At 41.7% G+C, this 18130-nt stretch overlaps 1 protein-coding gene across 3 annotated transcripts in view; it reads left to right on the forward strand.

The window, feature by feature from the left end:
* The first annotated feature begins 1568 nt into the window (after positions 1-1568).
* SLC22A15 (solute carrier family 22 member 15) overlaps positions 1569-18130 on the forward strand; it is a 42320-nt gene continuing 25758 nt past the window's right edge. For all 3 annotated transcript variants that reach the window (XM_075000559.1, XM_075000561.1, XM_075000560.1), the window contains exons 1-4: positions 1569-1778; positions 8679-8891; positions 15052-15184; positions 17196-17360. In XM_075000559.1, the coding sequence (XP_074856660.1) occupies positions 1692-1778; positions 8679-8891; positions 15052-15184; positions 17196-17360 (598 nt within the window). In that variant the 5' untranslated portion in view covers positions 1569-1691. The remainder of the gene's footprint in view (positions 1779-8678; positions 8892-15051; positions 15185-17195; positions 17361-18130) is intronic.

The raw sequence follows: 18130 nt of genomic DNA on the forward strand, positions 1-18130 counted from the left end.
CCTACTGGAAGGGACCAGTGCCACTCCAGAGTTAGAGGTGAGGCAGTAAATCCCGGATGTTAGAGTGAGAGCGTAGGTTACTGGCTTCCTCATCTATGCAGGCTAGCTTATTCTAAGAAAGTCCCTTGTCTCCCCACCCCAACCCCCAATTCTCACCATACACACACATTCTCTGGTCAAAATCCCTGGAAAAGTATGATTTTAGAGGAAGGGGTTTCTGTTTTTCTACTTTTCATCTAAATAAATAGCTTTTTCCCCCCCACGCCCACAAAAATTCACAAGGTTTTGTCCAGGAGGCATATGCAGAGAGGTAGGGTTATTACCCAATCATAATGGGGTAAAGGCCTGGTTGAGTATCCACTTCCTATTTGCGTAACATGTAACATTAAGAAACAACAACTTTGGAGCAACAGTGGCAATGCAGCTAGGGTTGCCAGACATCCCACAATGCGCGGGAGAGTCTCGAATTTCCTTAACAAGTCCCCCATCCCACATTTATGCAAAATGGGGGATGTGGGACTTGTCAGGGAAAATCCATCCTGCAGCTGGGGCTGCCGACTGCAGATCCCACAGGGCTGCTGGGTCCCTCTGCCCCCACAACCGGGGACCTGGCTGCCACCCAGAGCTCCGTGCCCCTGATGGTTGCTGGCTGCAGGTCTCTCCACCCCAGACAGGGATTATGTGGCTGGGGCTCCCGGCAAGGGCTCCCAGCTCTGATGCTGCAGGGTCCCCAGCTTCTGGGTTCCCTACTCCCAGCTGGGGACCCTGCAGGACCGCTAGGTCCCTCTACACCCCCAACTGCAAACCTCCATTCCCAGCTGCACAGCTACAGGGCACAGCCATGGCGATTTTTGGGAAACTAATGCAGAACAGGCAGCCCTGGCTGGGCTGCCTGACTTGTGTTAGTCTTCCAAAAATCTGGCAATCCTAGATATAACTCGAATCCCCCTCCTACAAAAGCTTGACCCTTCTCACCTACATAAACGCAGTGGTGACCCTGTGACACAGTCAACATACAATTACAGTATTTCTGCATTGTCAGGAGGGCTGTGGGACATGCAGACACTCGACAGATCTTTACAGGATCATAGCATGCTACTTTTGGGCTCAAGGGTTCTCTGTAGCTTTCAGGCAAAGCTGTTTTTTCCCTCAGGGAAGCCTTGACACAGAACTGACCCAGCACCTTCCAAGTAACTCCTGCGGACAGACCCCTCCCACGCACCGCAGCGACTCCTGAAGCGGGGCACCAAGCACACAGCCCACTCGGTAAACCCCAGCCATGGGACCTGTCACGCTGAGCCACGCCCCCCGCCCCCTTTAAACCCTCAAACCACGCCCCCTTCCTCAGCACCAATGGCCGCAAAGGTGCGTGGGCGTTGTCCAAAAACGGCCGCTTTGCGCACGCGCCGTCTCTCTGCGTTCCTCATCAATAGCATATCGGATCTACGTTACTGTTCCGCACACGTCATGCGTATGCGTCACCTTTTTCGTTATCTCTCCGTCCCCGGGAGTGCTGTGCGCATGCGCCCTTCCCGGTCCGGCGCTGTCTGGCCTGGTGACCTGTTGAAGCTGCCGGTTGCTTCCCGCCTGGCCGGGGATGCGCTGCTCGCGGCCCTGGGGCTGGGGCTGGCCGGGCCCCTGGGGCTGTTGCTGCTCCTGCTCCTGCGCGGCGCGCGCGGGCCTGGCCCACCATGGAGGTGGAGGAGGCCTTCTCGCTGGTGGGGCAGATGGGTCCCTACCAGGTGTATCTGTGCGCGCTGCTGGCCGTGCTGCTGCAGGTGGGGTCGCCCGGCGCTCTGGTGCGGGGGTGACGAGGTCTGTGGGGTGCGCTGGGGGGATTCAGTAGCTGGTGGTCGTATGGGGGGTCTGTGTCGGGTGTCTGGGGTGCGGGGGGTTTGTGGCTGGGGGGCTGTGACTGGGGAGGTTGGGTGAGGAAGGCTGTAGGATAGGAGTGGTCTGGGGCAGAGGGGTCTCGTGGTGTGTGTGGGGGGGTATGTGCTAGGGGCCTATGGAGTGGAGGAAGTCTGTGCCTGGTGGATGGGTGTAGGGTTATCATTTGGGGGGATGTGCTGGGGGACATTTGTGAGGTGTCTGTAAAGTGGAGGAATGGCTGGAGGGTCTGTGGGATAGAGGGTCTCCAGGGAGGTGTGAGTGGTCCTGGGTTGTGTGTGAAGAGAGGGGCTGTGCATTGAAGTGTGTGGGTTTTGTGCTTACATGTTTCTGTAGTCAGTGAAGTTGAGAGAGTTGAGTCTTCAGACTTTTTCCTGCCCTTAAGAGGAGTCAGGATTTTATAGCAAATCTCACGGTGCCGTTATGGTTAGAGTGTTAAATACTCAGAATTGCTCATTTCTCTCTTCAGCATAACTGGGCTGCATTGCACAGATGGAATATCTTGCTTTGCTAGTCATGCTTTTGAGGGCATCCCATGTCAATATACAGTGACTTCACTTCTGTCTCTAGGTGGATATGGACAACTTAGGTGGATTTTTATTGAAGTTACACACAGCTAGATCTATGTATGTAGTGTGGCCTAGTGCCAGCGGTTACAGAAGTTGAAATTTTTTGAACATTTAAAATTATTTGCTGCATTAATGCATATGGTCCTTATATTTGTATGCTGTGTGTGACAGTGATGCCAGCATAGTTAATACTGGCATCATATGGAAAAGTGCTCTACTGTGGTGGAGGAGATAAGGGAGTGCTCCTAAGAAACCTTCTATAAAGGATTGCAGAATACTTCTGTGACCCTTTCCTAGAGCTCTCTATGGAGTATTCTCCAGGCTGTTCCTGTGCACATAAATAGTATTTTCCAAAGATACACTCTCTGTTCAGCTGGAGAAGTATTCTCATGCCTTCTCAACTTTTTATTTTCATTTGGCACTGCTGCACTTCTCTGCTCTATCCTTTCATTCACCAATATCCTGCATGATTTTTTTTTCCCAGATATCTCCATTTCTTCATTTGGATGCTCTCTCACCAGAGCAATAAGATTTACTGTTTACTGTGTACTCCAGGCTGTAGCACGTTTGGGGCATTGTCTCACTGTGGTCAGCTGGCCTGTTGTTCTTTCCATGTTAGTCACACAGAAAATAGGAATTCAAAAGTTAGTGGGGCTTTAACAGGGAAGGTATCTGGTTGCTGTATAGTAGAGTTAAAAATGATCTCCACAGTGATCACAGAGAAGGATTTTGGGATATCTCCTGAAAGCCAATTCAGTTGACTTACACAATGCTCCGTACGCTGCCTCTCTGTTGACCCATCAACATCTAATTAAGTGCTGCGCTCTCACAGAACAAAAAAATAGTAAAGTAGCACTTTAAAGACTAACAAAATAATGTATTAGTGAGCTTTTGTGGGATAGACCCACTTTAACATTACAGGTGAGTTAGGTCAGCCAAAGTGACTTGCTGGAATAGATACATAGGTAACTTCCATCAACCTAAGTTTGTATTGTAGACTTGGCCTAAGTATTGTAGGGCTTATGACTCGGGAAATGGAGGAAGGAATTAAGCCATACTAACATAGCTATGCTGGCAAAAGTTTAAATGAAGACCAGACTTAAGGAAATGCCTCACTTCATGTTGGTAGTTTTTTGCTCCAAACTGGAAACTAACCAATCTGCCCCTTTTCCTCTTTATAATGCTAATAGAAGTAACTCAAAAGTATGAGTATCAAACTCAGAGTACATTGTTGGAAGCCCGAGTACAAACAAAAAATTGGTTTTGAGTTCTACAGTTAGATTCACCAATCGGTTTTGAAGTGTAAACTCCTTAGCTGCATTTAAACTAGCCCCGCCCCCCTTCAAAAGGGGGATGCCAATAAGTCACTTTGGGATATGCTAATGAAGCACTGCAAGGAATATGCAGCGCCTCTTTAGCATGATGTTGGCCGCAGCACTTTGAAAGTGCCACTTTCAATTGCGCACAGTTCATCTACAGGAGTTCTTTATTCTACAGGAATTTTGAAGTGTGCCGGGTCCTTTCCAAAAGGACTGTGTAGACAAGCCGTGCACAATCGAAAGCGGCACTTTGCCATTATGCTAATAAGGCACTGCATAATGGCAGTCATTGCAGTGCCTCATTAGCATCCCCCTCTTGAAAGGGGGAGGCTAATGTAGACATAGCCCTTATGTTCTGTAGCAGCCTTTTCATGATGTCATACAGGCCTCTTGCATTTTTTGCTCTATTATGCCACCCAGGTAAGTGTGCCTTTGATAGATTATTTCTTGTCACAAAAATCATAGCAATATTGAGGTTACTCCTAGTGCTGTCGGACCTATCCCTCAGTATCCGGCCAAATGCATTGAGCTCTCATGTCAAAGATAATGTTTTATTAGCTATATAAAGTTTTATTATGTAGGAAAAGGATCTTGGAGTTATTTAGAAGGCTAAAGCGGGTAAATGGAGATAAGATTGTAACGTGAAGGTTGCAAAAGGGAATGAATGCTTCAATAATCAGCAGGTGCTGTGTGTCTTTTAGAGCTAACTAAGGCTAAGCAGCTGGGGATCTCTCACTTATGCCTGCAAATATTTTGGTACCCACAGTTCAAGTAGTATGGAGAGACCTAATTTCTTTTATATGGGTTTTTAATCATTCTGCTGTTGTGTGATCTGATCTGCAAACTCAGTTGATAGTAGGAATCCGTTAGCATGACTTACCTTCACAGGCAGGGAAGGTGGATGGAGACAGCAAAACAACACACGTCTTGTAATCTTTAACGGCCCACAGCAATCCATCTGATATCAATGGACCTTTACTGTTGGGAAGGCCATAATGTCTTCTGTTGAAGATTAGTGTTTCACACTGATTACTGTCTCTCTTGTCCAGTGAAGTCACAGACACAATGTAACCGCTCAAAATATTACCTTACAATGTGCAATACAGATTTTAAGTGAGACTATTTCACACTGCAACTCACAAGCATTTAATAAAGTTTAAACACTCAACACTCTTATAGTTCTAATACCTCTGTTAACCATAGTAACACACAAGTGAGCCAAACTGACTCCAACTGTGAATTTGTGACGGTTCAGTTGAGACATGGGGACTGTAGCATGTTCTGGCATGTGATCTTCCAAAGGGTAACACACACTCAGTTGGTCGGATTGCACTTACTTTGTTTTAAGAGAGGTAATTTCACAAATTCTGTAGTCCTCAGAATTTTCTGGGCTCAAGAGGATCTGAATTTCCAATGTGCTTAGCATAAAAAAAACAACCAGACACCACATTTTGATGTCTACCTCATCCATAATAAAGAAGGTGTGGGAGGGAAGGCAAAAGGCCATTTTTCCCTTTTCCTATACATCATTGCTTTATGTAGGGAAACAGTGTGTGGTGCAAATTCAAATATTCTAGGACTAGAGGACCGAATATAAACCACGGGGCATAATTTTGACTTGTTTTGTTGTAGAGGGTGAATACCAAATGGAAAGTAAGAGACCTGGTTCTATGATCTTGCACAGTCATTTACATGTTACACAATTATCATAGAATATTAGTGTTGTGTAACATCACACACAAATGAAAGAGTATCGCTAACCCCAAGATACAAAAGTCGAATTAGGTCACCCAAATCATGATACAACAAATTTGGTGTTTATTTGCCTTATGGATTTGTTTTTTTAAATCCATAGTATTGACCTAGGTCATTTTTTTTCAAGTTTCCCTCTAGAACTATGAGAGCCAAGAACTGTTGTTAAATGAAAGGTGAGGTTCTTTTTTAAACTTCAGAAAAAAACAGTGTCTGCAGCCTCATGACAAAATTGACTTGGCAACATTGTTGCATGAGGTACTGGGAGAGGAGCTTTGAGTTATGACAATTTTATAACTGAGGCCAATAAACTAATCAGGACTGTATTACAACATTCTGAGGCTGTAAGCTGTGTGAGGTGTAAGATGCCTCATACCCTTAAAAATGAATTTATTGTCACAGAAAGGGGTTTGACTATATAAATATAAAAGCTTTATATTCTCACAGGAAAACAAGAGGCTGTATAATTTTTTTTGCCCCATAAATAAGGAGAGTAATCCTTTTCCTATGAATAAATGAAAAATAACTGATTAATTTTATTAGGGAAATACAAAGTTCATCCAGGTTATGTATAAAATATATTTGCTCTGATTTAATTTTTGCTACAAAACAATGGAGTTTGAGGATTTTTCTTTTGGCATACTGTAAAAATGGAACAAAAGTTCCTGAACTTATGGAATGAATCCAACACACATTTCTCCTCAAGATCCACTAGACCCAACTCCATAAAATTATCTTCTGCAGACTTGCAAACTGCCATGTGAAGTGTGAACAGTGCATGAATCAGAAAGGGGCGTGCACGCTAAAATACATAATTGTGCATAGATACAGATCAAAAGAAGGTGGAACATATGAATATTAAGAAAACATTTAAAACAGGACTGTAAACAAAAGATGGAGGCCTTCCAGCTATTACCATCCAAGGGAGATACACTATATATGATGTCATTCCTAGGATGAATCCCATATGAGATTGACCGGATTGCTGCATGACACTGCTGTGTCTGACTTCACATTTTTCCTGATTTTTATAAGCAGTGATATTTATTTATTTATTTATTTAAGTTATGAAGGCATGGTCAACATTTTACCAATAGCAGCTGAACAAAAAGTTGCCTTCAAATGCAGTAATTGGTTTTTTTCCCCTCAGACCTGGCCTCCTGCTGTCAATAATGAGCAATTAGGGAAGAGTAAGTGTAGGATGAGGATATCCACCTAGAATCTTTTTTCCACCCATATCTCCTTTATCAACCAATTTTGACACAATTTGAAATGAAATAATTTTTTTAGAGACCCCTCATATTGTGAGGTCTTAAACTGTATCTTCGTTAACTTATGCCCTTAATCTGGCACTGATTGTAATGCAGAAATACAGTCTGTCTTGAATAGCAGCAAGATAAGTCCCAAATATATTGAGTATTTTTTTAAATTTGGAGGACCTATTCAAGGAGTCTATTTTTAAAATACTTTTAAAAATAGTTGTTCTTCATTTGTGGTGTAACCTGTAGAAAGCTTGCAACTGAAATCTTTCCATACCAAAATATCTATCTCCTTCCATTTTATATTTATATGCATCTATTTTTGGAATGTGTGCTCTGTGAAATAGATTTCTTTTAAAAGAAAAATGAATGTTGTGCTTCTGTTCCCCAAACCAAATACATCTAAATATATTTCACTAAGAACTCTGGCTCAGACTTGGTAATAAATATATGTTGGGTTTATAATAACCTCAGAATCCTTGTTGTTCAGGGTAGCATTATTTGCTGTTTTGCTTAAATAAAGTCATACGATCCAGCAGCCCCATGAGATGTTTCTGGTAATGCCACAAACAACTTTTTAAAATCTTCCCTTATTTTTTCTGAATTGCGGTTGGGGGATTTTTTTTTTTCCTGCAGAAGTCTTAAAATAGTATTTTTCCAACCTTGAGTCTGAATACTTTGGGTTTGTCTGCATAGGTTATGTCATTCAGGGTTGTGAATAGCAGTCTGCCCCCACCCCCTGAGTGATGTAAGCTACCCCAACCTAAGCACTGGTTTGGACTGCACTGTATTGGCAGGAGAGCTTCTCCCTCTGACAGAGCATCACTGCTCAGGGGGCCGGACTAATAAAGTGGATGCAAGAGCTCTTTCCTGTTGTCACAGAGCAGTAGTTCCCAACCTAGGGTCTGTAAGAGTATTGGAGGGATTCCATGGGGAAAAAATAAAAGATAAATAAAATGATCAGAGAAAATAGGATTGGCTATGATGGGAAGTCTGCAAATGGTTTGTGGGAGTGTTTGGGGGATCTGTGAACAGTTGGGGAGGTTATTGGGGGGTCCACACTAGTAAAGATGTTGGGAACCACGGTCACAGAGCTTCAGCATTAGTAGCATTACATTGGTGCAACTGTCCCACTCTATGTTCTGTACTGTAGCAGTAGCTTCCATCTTCAAGCAGCAGTGTTCCTTATTGTGAGCCAGACTAGAGCACTTTGAATTTTCAATGGGCTTTTTGACAAAATAAATAAAAAGTATCTGCCTGACTCATGTCTTTGTCAGGTTGCACGGGTGTGCGTGGGTGGTATGGGTACTAATATAAAAAAAAAATTAATCAAGCAGATTTGTTGAAGACACCAGTGCTGGGAAAGTAGCAGACAGGAGGACATGATCAAAGTCCAGTGAAATCTGGGGAGACTTGATTTGTGATGCAGTTGTGTTCTGTAGGTAGAGAGGGTACATGTGGTTCAGATAGTAAAAGGTGTACTCCCCAAAGGGAGGAAGTGAACAAGAAAGACATAAAATCATGAAGTTGAAATGAATGTAACCTAATTCCAGTTTTCATCTTGTTTTCTTAATACTCTTGTAAATCCTCTTCCATGTATACAAGCCCTGTATTTGTCACAGTTGTCACTGGGATCTTCAGATTTGTGGGGAAGAATGTAGCCTCAAAGAGGGTTCCTGAATAAGTGGTCCACACTGTGAAAGTATGAGGATCACTTGTCTGGAATAATGATACTTGAATGTGTGATGCTAGATAATTGGGTCATAGTCAAAGCCTCTTGAGAATCCAAAAATACAGGGTGGTTATTTTAACAGTGATTTGAAATCTCTGTGGATGAAATATTGTTTTTTGGTGTTGGTTTAGCATCTTTGCTGTTTGTTTTGTTTCAGCTCTATGTAGCTACTGAAGCAATACTCATTGCACTAGTAGGGGCAACACCTCCATACCACTGGGACCTTGAAGAGCTCACAGTTAATCAAAGCCATAGCAACCAGTCGTCTTATGAAGAGAGAGCCTTTGGGGAATGGCTTCTGACCGCCAATGGGAGCGAAGTTCATAAACATGTGCACTTCAGCAGCAGTTTCACATCAATAGCTTCTGAGGTAATAAATGATGAAATGGGTTTCTCAGCCCAGGATGATATCAGTACATCTTGGTTGTGTCTACATTAGCAAGCAAGTGCTTTTGAAGGATTTTTTTGAAAAATGAGGGTTCTGAGAGAGCCCCTGGAGTGTCTACACACAAAAAAATCATTCTTTCAAAAGTAAATTGAAAGAATGTGGTACTCCTTTCAAAATTACTCTTCCTCTCCCATTTCAGGAAAGCTTCTTTCGAAAGAAAACGTGTGTAGATGCTCCGCAGGGCCCTTCTTTCGAAAGAACAGTCTTCATTTTTGAATCCTGGCCTTATTCTTTCATAATATCGGGGGCCATGTGGACGCTGTCTTTCAAAAGAGCAGATCACTGTTTTCATCTGATTTTTTTGTGTGTGGACTCACTCTTTCAAAAGAAATTTATTTTGGAAGCAATCATCTGGAAGAGCTTCTTTTGAAAGATCTTTGTAGTGTAGCCCTTATGCGTTGGAAGTGGGAGTAGAAGACAAAGTGATTGTGCAACTTTTTTGTCTTGGTTTACAAACCAATGGGTGTTTTAATTTAACAAAGAAGTTGGTGATGTAGATCAACTGAAGAACAGGCTGTCTGTTAGAAGGTATATGTGGAAACATCAAACCAGCCTTGTTCTGCTAAATAGATCTTGATTATTGGATCTCCTCCAAAACTTTAATCATGTTTCCATGTGAGAATTGTACTTTACACTGTTGCATGTTTCGAGAAGTGGATTGTAATTTAGGGGCAGGATCAGTGGCGTGAGTGTTCAGAACTCTGTATGATGGCTGCGTTCTTTCTCTGTAATTTTTCTCATTCTCATGATGGCACAAGATTCATAGTGTATGCTTAAATGTACACCAGATGGCCTTCATGTAGCATGAGGAAGCTGCTCTGGAGCTCTTCAATAACAGGAGCTGTTGGAGGTATTTTAGGTTGAGGTTCAGGGATTATAGACATGGACTATAAGTTTTTTGCAAGTATTCCTTTATAATTCCCTATATAAATTACTCCTCATTCAGTCTGGACTGGTGTGGGGATTCAGTGCATGAGATGCTGTGAAGCTGAGCTTTTAGGTACACATTAACACTAAATTAGGATAAATAGTTGTCCATTCTGAACACATTTACTATAAATATAAGACCTGAATTTAAACCTATGCAGTTTAATCAGCTGTTTGTGCTTACAAATATTTGGTCAATGTCCAGAGATATTAATTTAGCTTGGACTTGCATTTTAAAAAAATCAGGCTTTGTTGGTTAAAAGCATGTTAATAAAAATTGCCAGTTTAGCACACTCCTAACTGTATTTAGCTGCTTTCTATACTGCTTTATCCTGATGTGTATGGACAAAAACAATGAAGAGGAAAGAAGAACATAGTGTTTTTATTTCAAAATTTAAAACGTGACTATATAAAAAAATAACTTGAGAAAATTATAGTTGTCTGTAATATTTTAAAATCTTCTGTGAACGTAAGTTTTTTTTTTTTTCTTTCAATGTAACTTGTCCTCTTAAAGGCAAAAACAAGGGTGAAGAATTCAGGTATATTTGTGTGTGTAACACCGATCATGTCTTAGGACTTAGATTCTCCGTAGAGTTTTTCACATGGCTTCATTCTGTAGATAAGAGATATAAACAAAGAACAAGTGAAAAATAAATAGGGAAGTACTTCCAAATTTGTATATGAACACGTTTGTATTTTGGAAAATTTCAGAACTGGGTTTGAACTTTGAAGGACAGATCCAGCTTTATAAAAATTCTTCATCCTACTAATTCAGATACATTTAAACTACAGCATGGTTGGAGTTTGCTAGGAGGGCAGAGTATATTTGGAGGAAGATTATCACGTGGTATTCTAAAGGTTTTGGCCTAGATTTTTTCAGAAGTGATGCTATTTTGTAGTGCCCAACTTGTAACATCTTGAAGTTGCCTGATTTATAGAGGGGCTGGACAACTGCACTGTGACAGTCATCCTTCTCTAGGGCTCTTGTAATGAGCTCTGAAAATATCAGCTCTTTTCAAAATCTAGACCCTGTTTGACAAATTCTAAATGATCATGCTTCTCATGAAATTACTCGATACCATGCAATACTAGAAATTATAGATGGATGTGGAGCTAGTTTACACAAACTAAGCCACCTCACACTGGACAGGGAAAGATGGAAAGAAATAGTGGGGGAAACATCAGACACCAATGGGTGCTGAGCTCATAGTTGATGATGAATGCTTTTACATAGAGAATAAATAAATAAAGAATAAATGCACACAAATCAGACATCAGAAATGGCAATATACAAAAACCCATAGGAGAGCACTTCAATCTCCCAGGACACACAGTAGCAGATTTAAAAGTAGCTATCCTGCAGCAAAGAAATTTCAAGAACAGACTCCAAAGAGAAATTGCTGAGCTACAATTCATCTGCAAATTCAATACCCTCAGCTCAGGATTAAACAAAGACTGTGAATGGATGGCTAAATACAAAAGCAGCGTCCCCTCTCTTGGAGTTCACACCTCCAGATCTACTGATGACAATACAACTCAGCCTGCCTGACTGAGCTAACCTCGTTATCCCCAGCCTTGCTCTGGCCTGTTTATACCTGGCCTTGCAGATTTCCAGGACCAGCATCTGAAGAAGTGAGTTAACTCACGAAAGCTCATGCTCTAAACTTTTCTGTTAGTCTATAAGGTGCCACAGGACCCTTCGTTGCTGCTACAGATCCAGACTAACACGGCTACCCCTCTGATGATCAAGTATCAGTTAGACCATGGAGCAGATTCAGCTGCTGCCCAGTGGGAGCATCAGGCAGGTTCCTTACCTGCCATGCCTCCTACACACTGTTCAGAGTGGCCAGGTGTGGATCAATGATATCTCTTCAGTGCTGGTGCTGTGGGGGCCGTGGGGCAGAGAGGAATTTTCCACATTGGCCAGTTTTCCAGCCAAGGGGAGCTGCAAAATTGTACTTGGGGTGAGGGAAGTGCACAAAGCCTGCCCACAGCACAAGGTATTCAGAGAAGCACATGGGCACATAAGCATCTCCTTACCCGAGCCTGCCTCTGGCACACTCTACCCCTTCCCTAATCCCAACTCTGTGCCCCAGGTCACAACCCAAACCCTCTTTGCCCTTGCTCCTGCACCCATATCTCCTTCAGATCCTTCCTTTCAGTCTCCACCCCCTCCAGATTGTGCACCCCCCCACACCTCTTGTCCAGTTCAGAATCTTCTCCTGTTCCTATTCCCCCGCTTCCCAAACTCTGCCTCCCAGTCCCCTGCCCCAGGTCACAACCCCCTGCTACCCTAGGACACAACCAAACCCCGGCACCCCCTCCTGCCCCAGGTCTCCTCACCAGACTCCTCACTCTTTCCTGCTCCCCAGCCTCCTGCCTGGAGCTCCCTTCTGCACCCAACCATCGTTCTAGGTCCTGCAACACTTCCATTAATATCATGGAAGAGTGCCCCCCACCATCGAAAGCTGTCTGCCACTTACTTATATACATGATGATCAAGCTTAATTTACATTTATGTAAAGAATTACAGTATGATTTTTGTGATCTTGCAGAAAGAAAGCTGCTTAGATAATTGAAATCACTGTGTATGTATGTTGTTGGAGTTCTGTTCTCTAGACATTTCCACATATAGTGGGGGGAAAAAATTGAAAAATTCATGGCAGTAATTAACTTTAGAAGCTAATTTTCTCAAGCATCTGGATTCCTTATGCCCATGTTACTAACTATAACAGCATGCGCATCTCACCCATTAAGTGGTAATTCAGAATGACATGCACAGTAAAACAAAGCAAGTTATTTTCATGGTGTTCCTGAAATATTCTGTGGCCTTTGATTACACTTTTTTTTTTCTGCTTCTGCTTATTACTAGGCTTCAAAGCATACTTTTAAACTGTTAGAAATACCAAACATGTAATGATGTTTGGAGCATCTGGATACAGGTTGAACCTCTCTAATCCAGAACACTCTCGGCTGTGATCCAGCATGATTTTAGTTAGCTGGATGACAATTTATCGTGCTTGTGGCCAAGTTTCTCATGGTTCCATAAAGTTTGTTTCCAGCCACCAGTCCTGCCTCAGTGTTCTGTGTTGTAATTTAGTTGTAATTTACCCCCTAAATGTCTTCTAAGAGCCTAGTAAGTAGTGGAAGTGTTGCTAATGCTGCTAGACAATATTGTCTTCCCATGGTCAAGCAAATTCTCTCATCCGGGATCAGTCAGGTCCTGATGGTGCCAGATTAGAGAGAGTCAAGATGTGTTAGAAAAGGGAAGAGAGTTCAAAAGTATGGTTGATTCAGTAGTGGGGAGAATGGCAGAATCTTGCAGACAGCATATCAGAGAAAAGATCTAGATGCTGTTACTGGGAAATGAACACAGGAACACTGAACAGGAAAAGGTTAGCAAGGTGCTAGGTTGTGGTGGAGAGAATATAAACTCTTTCATATCTGACATTCGATTATCCAGAACACTCAAATAACCAGCATTTTAACCATGAGTAAATTTTAGTTACATTTTCCATGAGTACAGAATAGTGAAAGTAAATACACATAAATAAAGCACATACAGTATAAATTCACAGTGTACAATACTATTGTTGTTGGTAAATAAAGGATTGTGCATACACTTTTGTTCACTTCCTATTATGTAATCTTGTTTTTCTTAAGTGTTATGCATTGGTAGGTCTACCTGTCTATTAGCCAGAATATTTGAATATCCAGCAACCTCCTGGTCCTGGAGCTGCCAGATAGGAAAGAGTTGACTGTGGTAGTAGTGAACAACATAGAACACTTGTGAGGCTAATTCTGAGATTCTTTTGTGTTGGAGATTATTGCCTTATAGAGACTGCAGAATACAGAGATGCTACAAAAATGAAACTGGGTCTGATTTGTGAGGGTTTGCTCTTGGAATTGAAGAGACTTGGATGTTATCTGGTAGAAATGTTGTTAATAACAAAATGGATTGTAAAGTTGATTGAGGTAATTTTTTTTAACTTGAATGAAAGGTTATGGTACTAGGGGACCTATAAGGTGAATGTGATCAGAACGATTTCTAGCCAAGGATGGTAAAACTTCTTATCTTCACTTTCAAGGCTTTATACAAATCTCCCTGATTGTTTCCCTTCTTAGCAGTCAGTGTGAGCTTGATGCCACATTCGTTTCCTTCTCCCATTTCTTCTTTATTGCCTCTTCCCATGCTGCATCCTGTTCTTGGAATAAACTCCCTAATGTCACTATTCTGTCTCCACCTTCTCTTTTGAATCCTTCTTAAGTCTTATTTCTGGTATTGCTGTAACTCATGACTGAATTCTTGAGTTTCACGTGATCGGTGGTGGGGCTTTTCTTTGTTACATGGTTCCCGAGTCTTTAGGGTGTACTCAGGTCAGGTTTGTGGGAAGGAGCTCAAAAATATGAAGGCTTTTTTAAAATGGGAGCTGAGATTCTTATCACATGAATTCACAAGCTGGGGCTTCAAGGAAAAATTTCAAATACTGTGAGATTCACAATAAAACCAAGAGTTAGTGGCTTTGCGTTTCTTCTGTCAGGTCCGCAAATGCTAACTGCAGCTGCTCATTGTTTGTTGTGTAGTGCCTAAACATCATACAAAGATATGACCACATTTTGAAAATCAGCTGTTCAAGCATAGAGTGGCAGATAGTCCCTGCCCCCAAAGAAATTAACATTTCAGTCTTCACTCTGGGGTTTTTCATACATGAATGCTTCTCCTGTTCAGTATGACAGAAGAATTCCAGTGCTTCTAATTTCCGGTGTCCCCTTTTTAAGTTTTGGCATAAGCACCAAGTCTCAAATTTTCATAAGTACATTATAATATTGTCTTCTGTATGGAAGATTACTTATTGGTATGAGAATTATTAGTAAAAATCACCTTGATTCTTAACTTGTGATTTTAATAGTGAATCTAGAATGGTTGAGAAGACCAAGATCGGGGTAGTGTGGACCATGGGCCAAATCCAAACCATCAGATGCTTTTGAAGATATTTTAGTTGCTTACTGTCATCATTAGATTGTTATTAATATTATTATTTTATTCTTATCTGGAATTTGGACCCTTATTATAACTTAAGAAAGATTTTTTCCTTCTTGAGTCGTTCACTTTCTTGACTTTGCCTAATGCTCTTTTTTTTCTCCCCCTTCCTAGTGGTTTTTAATTGGGAGCACATCATACAAAGTCAGTGTTGCTAGTTCGTTTTTCTTCAGTGGTGTATTTGTTGGAGTGATCTCTTTTGGCCAGCTCTCGGATCGCTTTGGGAGGAAAAAAGTCTATCTCACAGGTAATCCACCGTAACCTTAACAAAATGACTAGAGAGAAGTGTCATTGTCTTGTTAGTGCCTCAGTGTCTATCTCAGAAGACAGTTATACAAGTTATTCAAGTCCTGTGGAAAGTCAAGGTGTAGGGATAAATTTTGCATCTTCTACAACACACAAGGAGCCCAAGTTGGGGCTAATACTCCATATTTGTGTACTTGGGTCAGCACTTACATGCGTGAAGTGTTTAAGGAACTGATTGTGAAGCTGGAACCCCCCAACACATCTGCTTAATCTTAAAAGTTGGACCCACATTGTTTGCTGTAATGTTCACTATCCCTAAGCACTCCAAAATGAAACTAAAATTTGAGTATGAAAAATCAATTATTTATTAACTTCTCTCTTAATTGTTGAGACTCTGGAAGTTCTAGATGAGTTTGCATCATTTCCTAAACCATGCATATGTTGCTGGATGGAACTTAGCAGAGTTTTAAAAGCCATCAACTTCAAGTACCATTTTCATTCTGTAAATTTATTCAGGAGATATACAAACTAATATTTAGGAGGGTTTTTTAAAATATTACATTTTAATCTTGAGTTAACTCAGTGCTGGTAAAAGTGCTGACCCTGAACAATGAAACCACCTAGTCACAGAGTCATAGAATGCTAGGACTGGAAGGGACCTTGACAGGTCATCGAGTCCAGCCCCCTGCCTTCATGGCAGGACCAAGTACTGTCTAGACCATGGGTGTCCAACCTTTTGGCTTGCCTGGGCCACATTGAGTGAAGATAGTCTTGGGCCACGTACAAAATATATAATATAGTTAATGTTAAAAGTTTACGATCTTGTGGGGCCACATTACTAGCTGTCCAGGGCCGCATGCAGCCCGCGGGCTGCAGGTTGGACACGCCTGGTCTAGACCATCCCTGATAGACATTTATCTAATCTGATCTTAAATATCTCCAGCGATGGAGATTCCAGAACCTCCCTAGGCAATTTATTGCAGTGTTTGACCACCCTGGCAGTTAGGAACTTTTCCTAATGTCCAACCTAAACCTTCCTTGCTGCAGTTTAAGCCCATTGCCTCTTGCTCTATCCTCAGAGGCCAAGAACAAGTTTTCTCCCTCCTCCTTATGACACCCTTTTAGATACCTGAAAACCACTATCATGGCCCCCCTGCCCCCCATCTTTTTTTCCAAACTAAACAAGCCCAGTTCTTTCAGCCTTTCTTCATAGGTCATGTTCTCTAGACCTTTGATCATTCTTGTTGCTCTTTTCTGGACTCTTTCCAATTTCTCCACATTTCTTGAAATGCAGCGCACAGAACTGGACACAGTACTCCAGCTGAGGCCTAACCAGCGCAGAGTAGAGCGGGAGAATGACTTCTCGTGTCTTGTTCACAACACACCTGTTAATACATCCCAGAATCATGTTTGCTTTTTTTGCAACAGCATCACACTGTTGACTCATATTTAACTTGTGGTCCACTATAACCCCTAGATCCCTTTCTGCCATACTCCTACCTAGACAGTTGCTTCCCATTCTGTATGTGTGAAATTAATTGTTTCTTCCTAAGTGGAGCATTTTGCATTTGTCTTTATTAAACTTCATCCTGAATAGATACAGGAAAGATAAAGGTAGTGAAAACTTCCTCCACAGTAATCTGACAACAAGGAGGAGGTATGACCTGGAGGGAAAACTTCTGAGCAAGAAGAAAATTCTGTTTGTGGCCTGTTCAGCCTTCAGCTTCTCTGCTGAAACTGCTAACAGGATGTACAGTTTACAGTCATATGTGATGGTATCTTTGCTGAAGAGAAAAACTGCCTTCTGTGAACAAAAGTGGGATACTAGTGCAGTAAATCCTGTGAAGAAGACACCTTTTCTTAGGCAATCTCCATTGAGAGTAACAGATTCTTGTTAAGTCCTCAATATGATTTGATTAGCACAGGTTTCACTGAATGTCAAGTAGTGCTCATGCTAAATGCCATCTCTCTCATTCAAGTATTTTTCTGAAATTTAAATCTTTGTCTTCCAGGGTTTGCTCTTGACATCCTCTTTGCCATTGCAAATGGATTCTCCCCCTCCTACGAGTTCTTTGCAATCTCTCGCTTCTTGGTTGGGGTGATGAACGGAGGGATGTCTCTGGTAGCCTTTGTTCTACTGAATGAATGTGTGGGCACTGCCTATTGGGCATTGGCAGGTACAGCTTTAGTTGCAACACATTTATAGAAAACTGTTAAACTCTGGAGAGTTTGGGGAGTTGGGAGGGGGGGGCTGTTTTCTCCTCCTGTTCAAAGGTGGCAGGCCCACTTTTCCTTAAACTTTGGGGGTTAAAATCAGTCTGAGAACATAAAATAGTGACAAAGTGGGTAGGGTAATATCTTCTGTTTGACCAACATCTATTGGTGGACAAGACAAGTTTTTTGAGATTCACAAAAATCTTCAGGTCCGGAAAAGGTAACAAAAGAATTTGGTCTTATATAAAATATTACCTCACCCAGCCTTCTTGTCTCTCTCTGATGCAGGATCCAATGTTGCTACAACAATTTGAAAAGAAAATCTAGTGGAAATATTTGAACATTTTAACTGTAGTTCTTGCTAACATGCAAGCTGTCGTGCAGTACCATGCGTGTAAATTACACTGCACCGAGGTCTGGAACTTGACGCTTTGATCTTTGACTAATGCCAGGAAAGAGCTTGCCTAAGGAATCAGTGACAGTTTTAAAACTTAATACATCGTGAACCATGAAGGTTATAAATTAATGTTTTATGTTGCTGGAAATGTCGTCATTCCAATAATTAGTGGTATTCATTCTTGAGTGCAGGAAGTTTCAACAAGCCAGGTGGGGGTTGTAAGATCTCATTGTTTATAATTTTTTTTCAAATTGATGGGTGAAAAGCGCTATAGAACAGCCAAATAATTATATATGTAGCATTTTTCTTTTGGTGTTTAATCTTTTTAACAGTTCT

This window comes from Carettochelys insculpta, chromosome 1 (genome assembly GCF_033958435.1).
Source record: "Carettochelys insculpta isolate YL-2023 chromosome 1, ASM3395843v1, whole genome shotgun sequence".
NCBI lineage: Eukaryota > Metazoa > Chordata > Testudines > Carettochelyidae > Carettochelys > Carettochelys insculpta.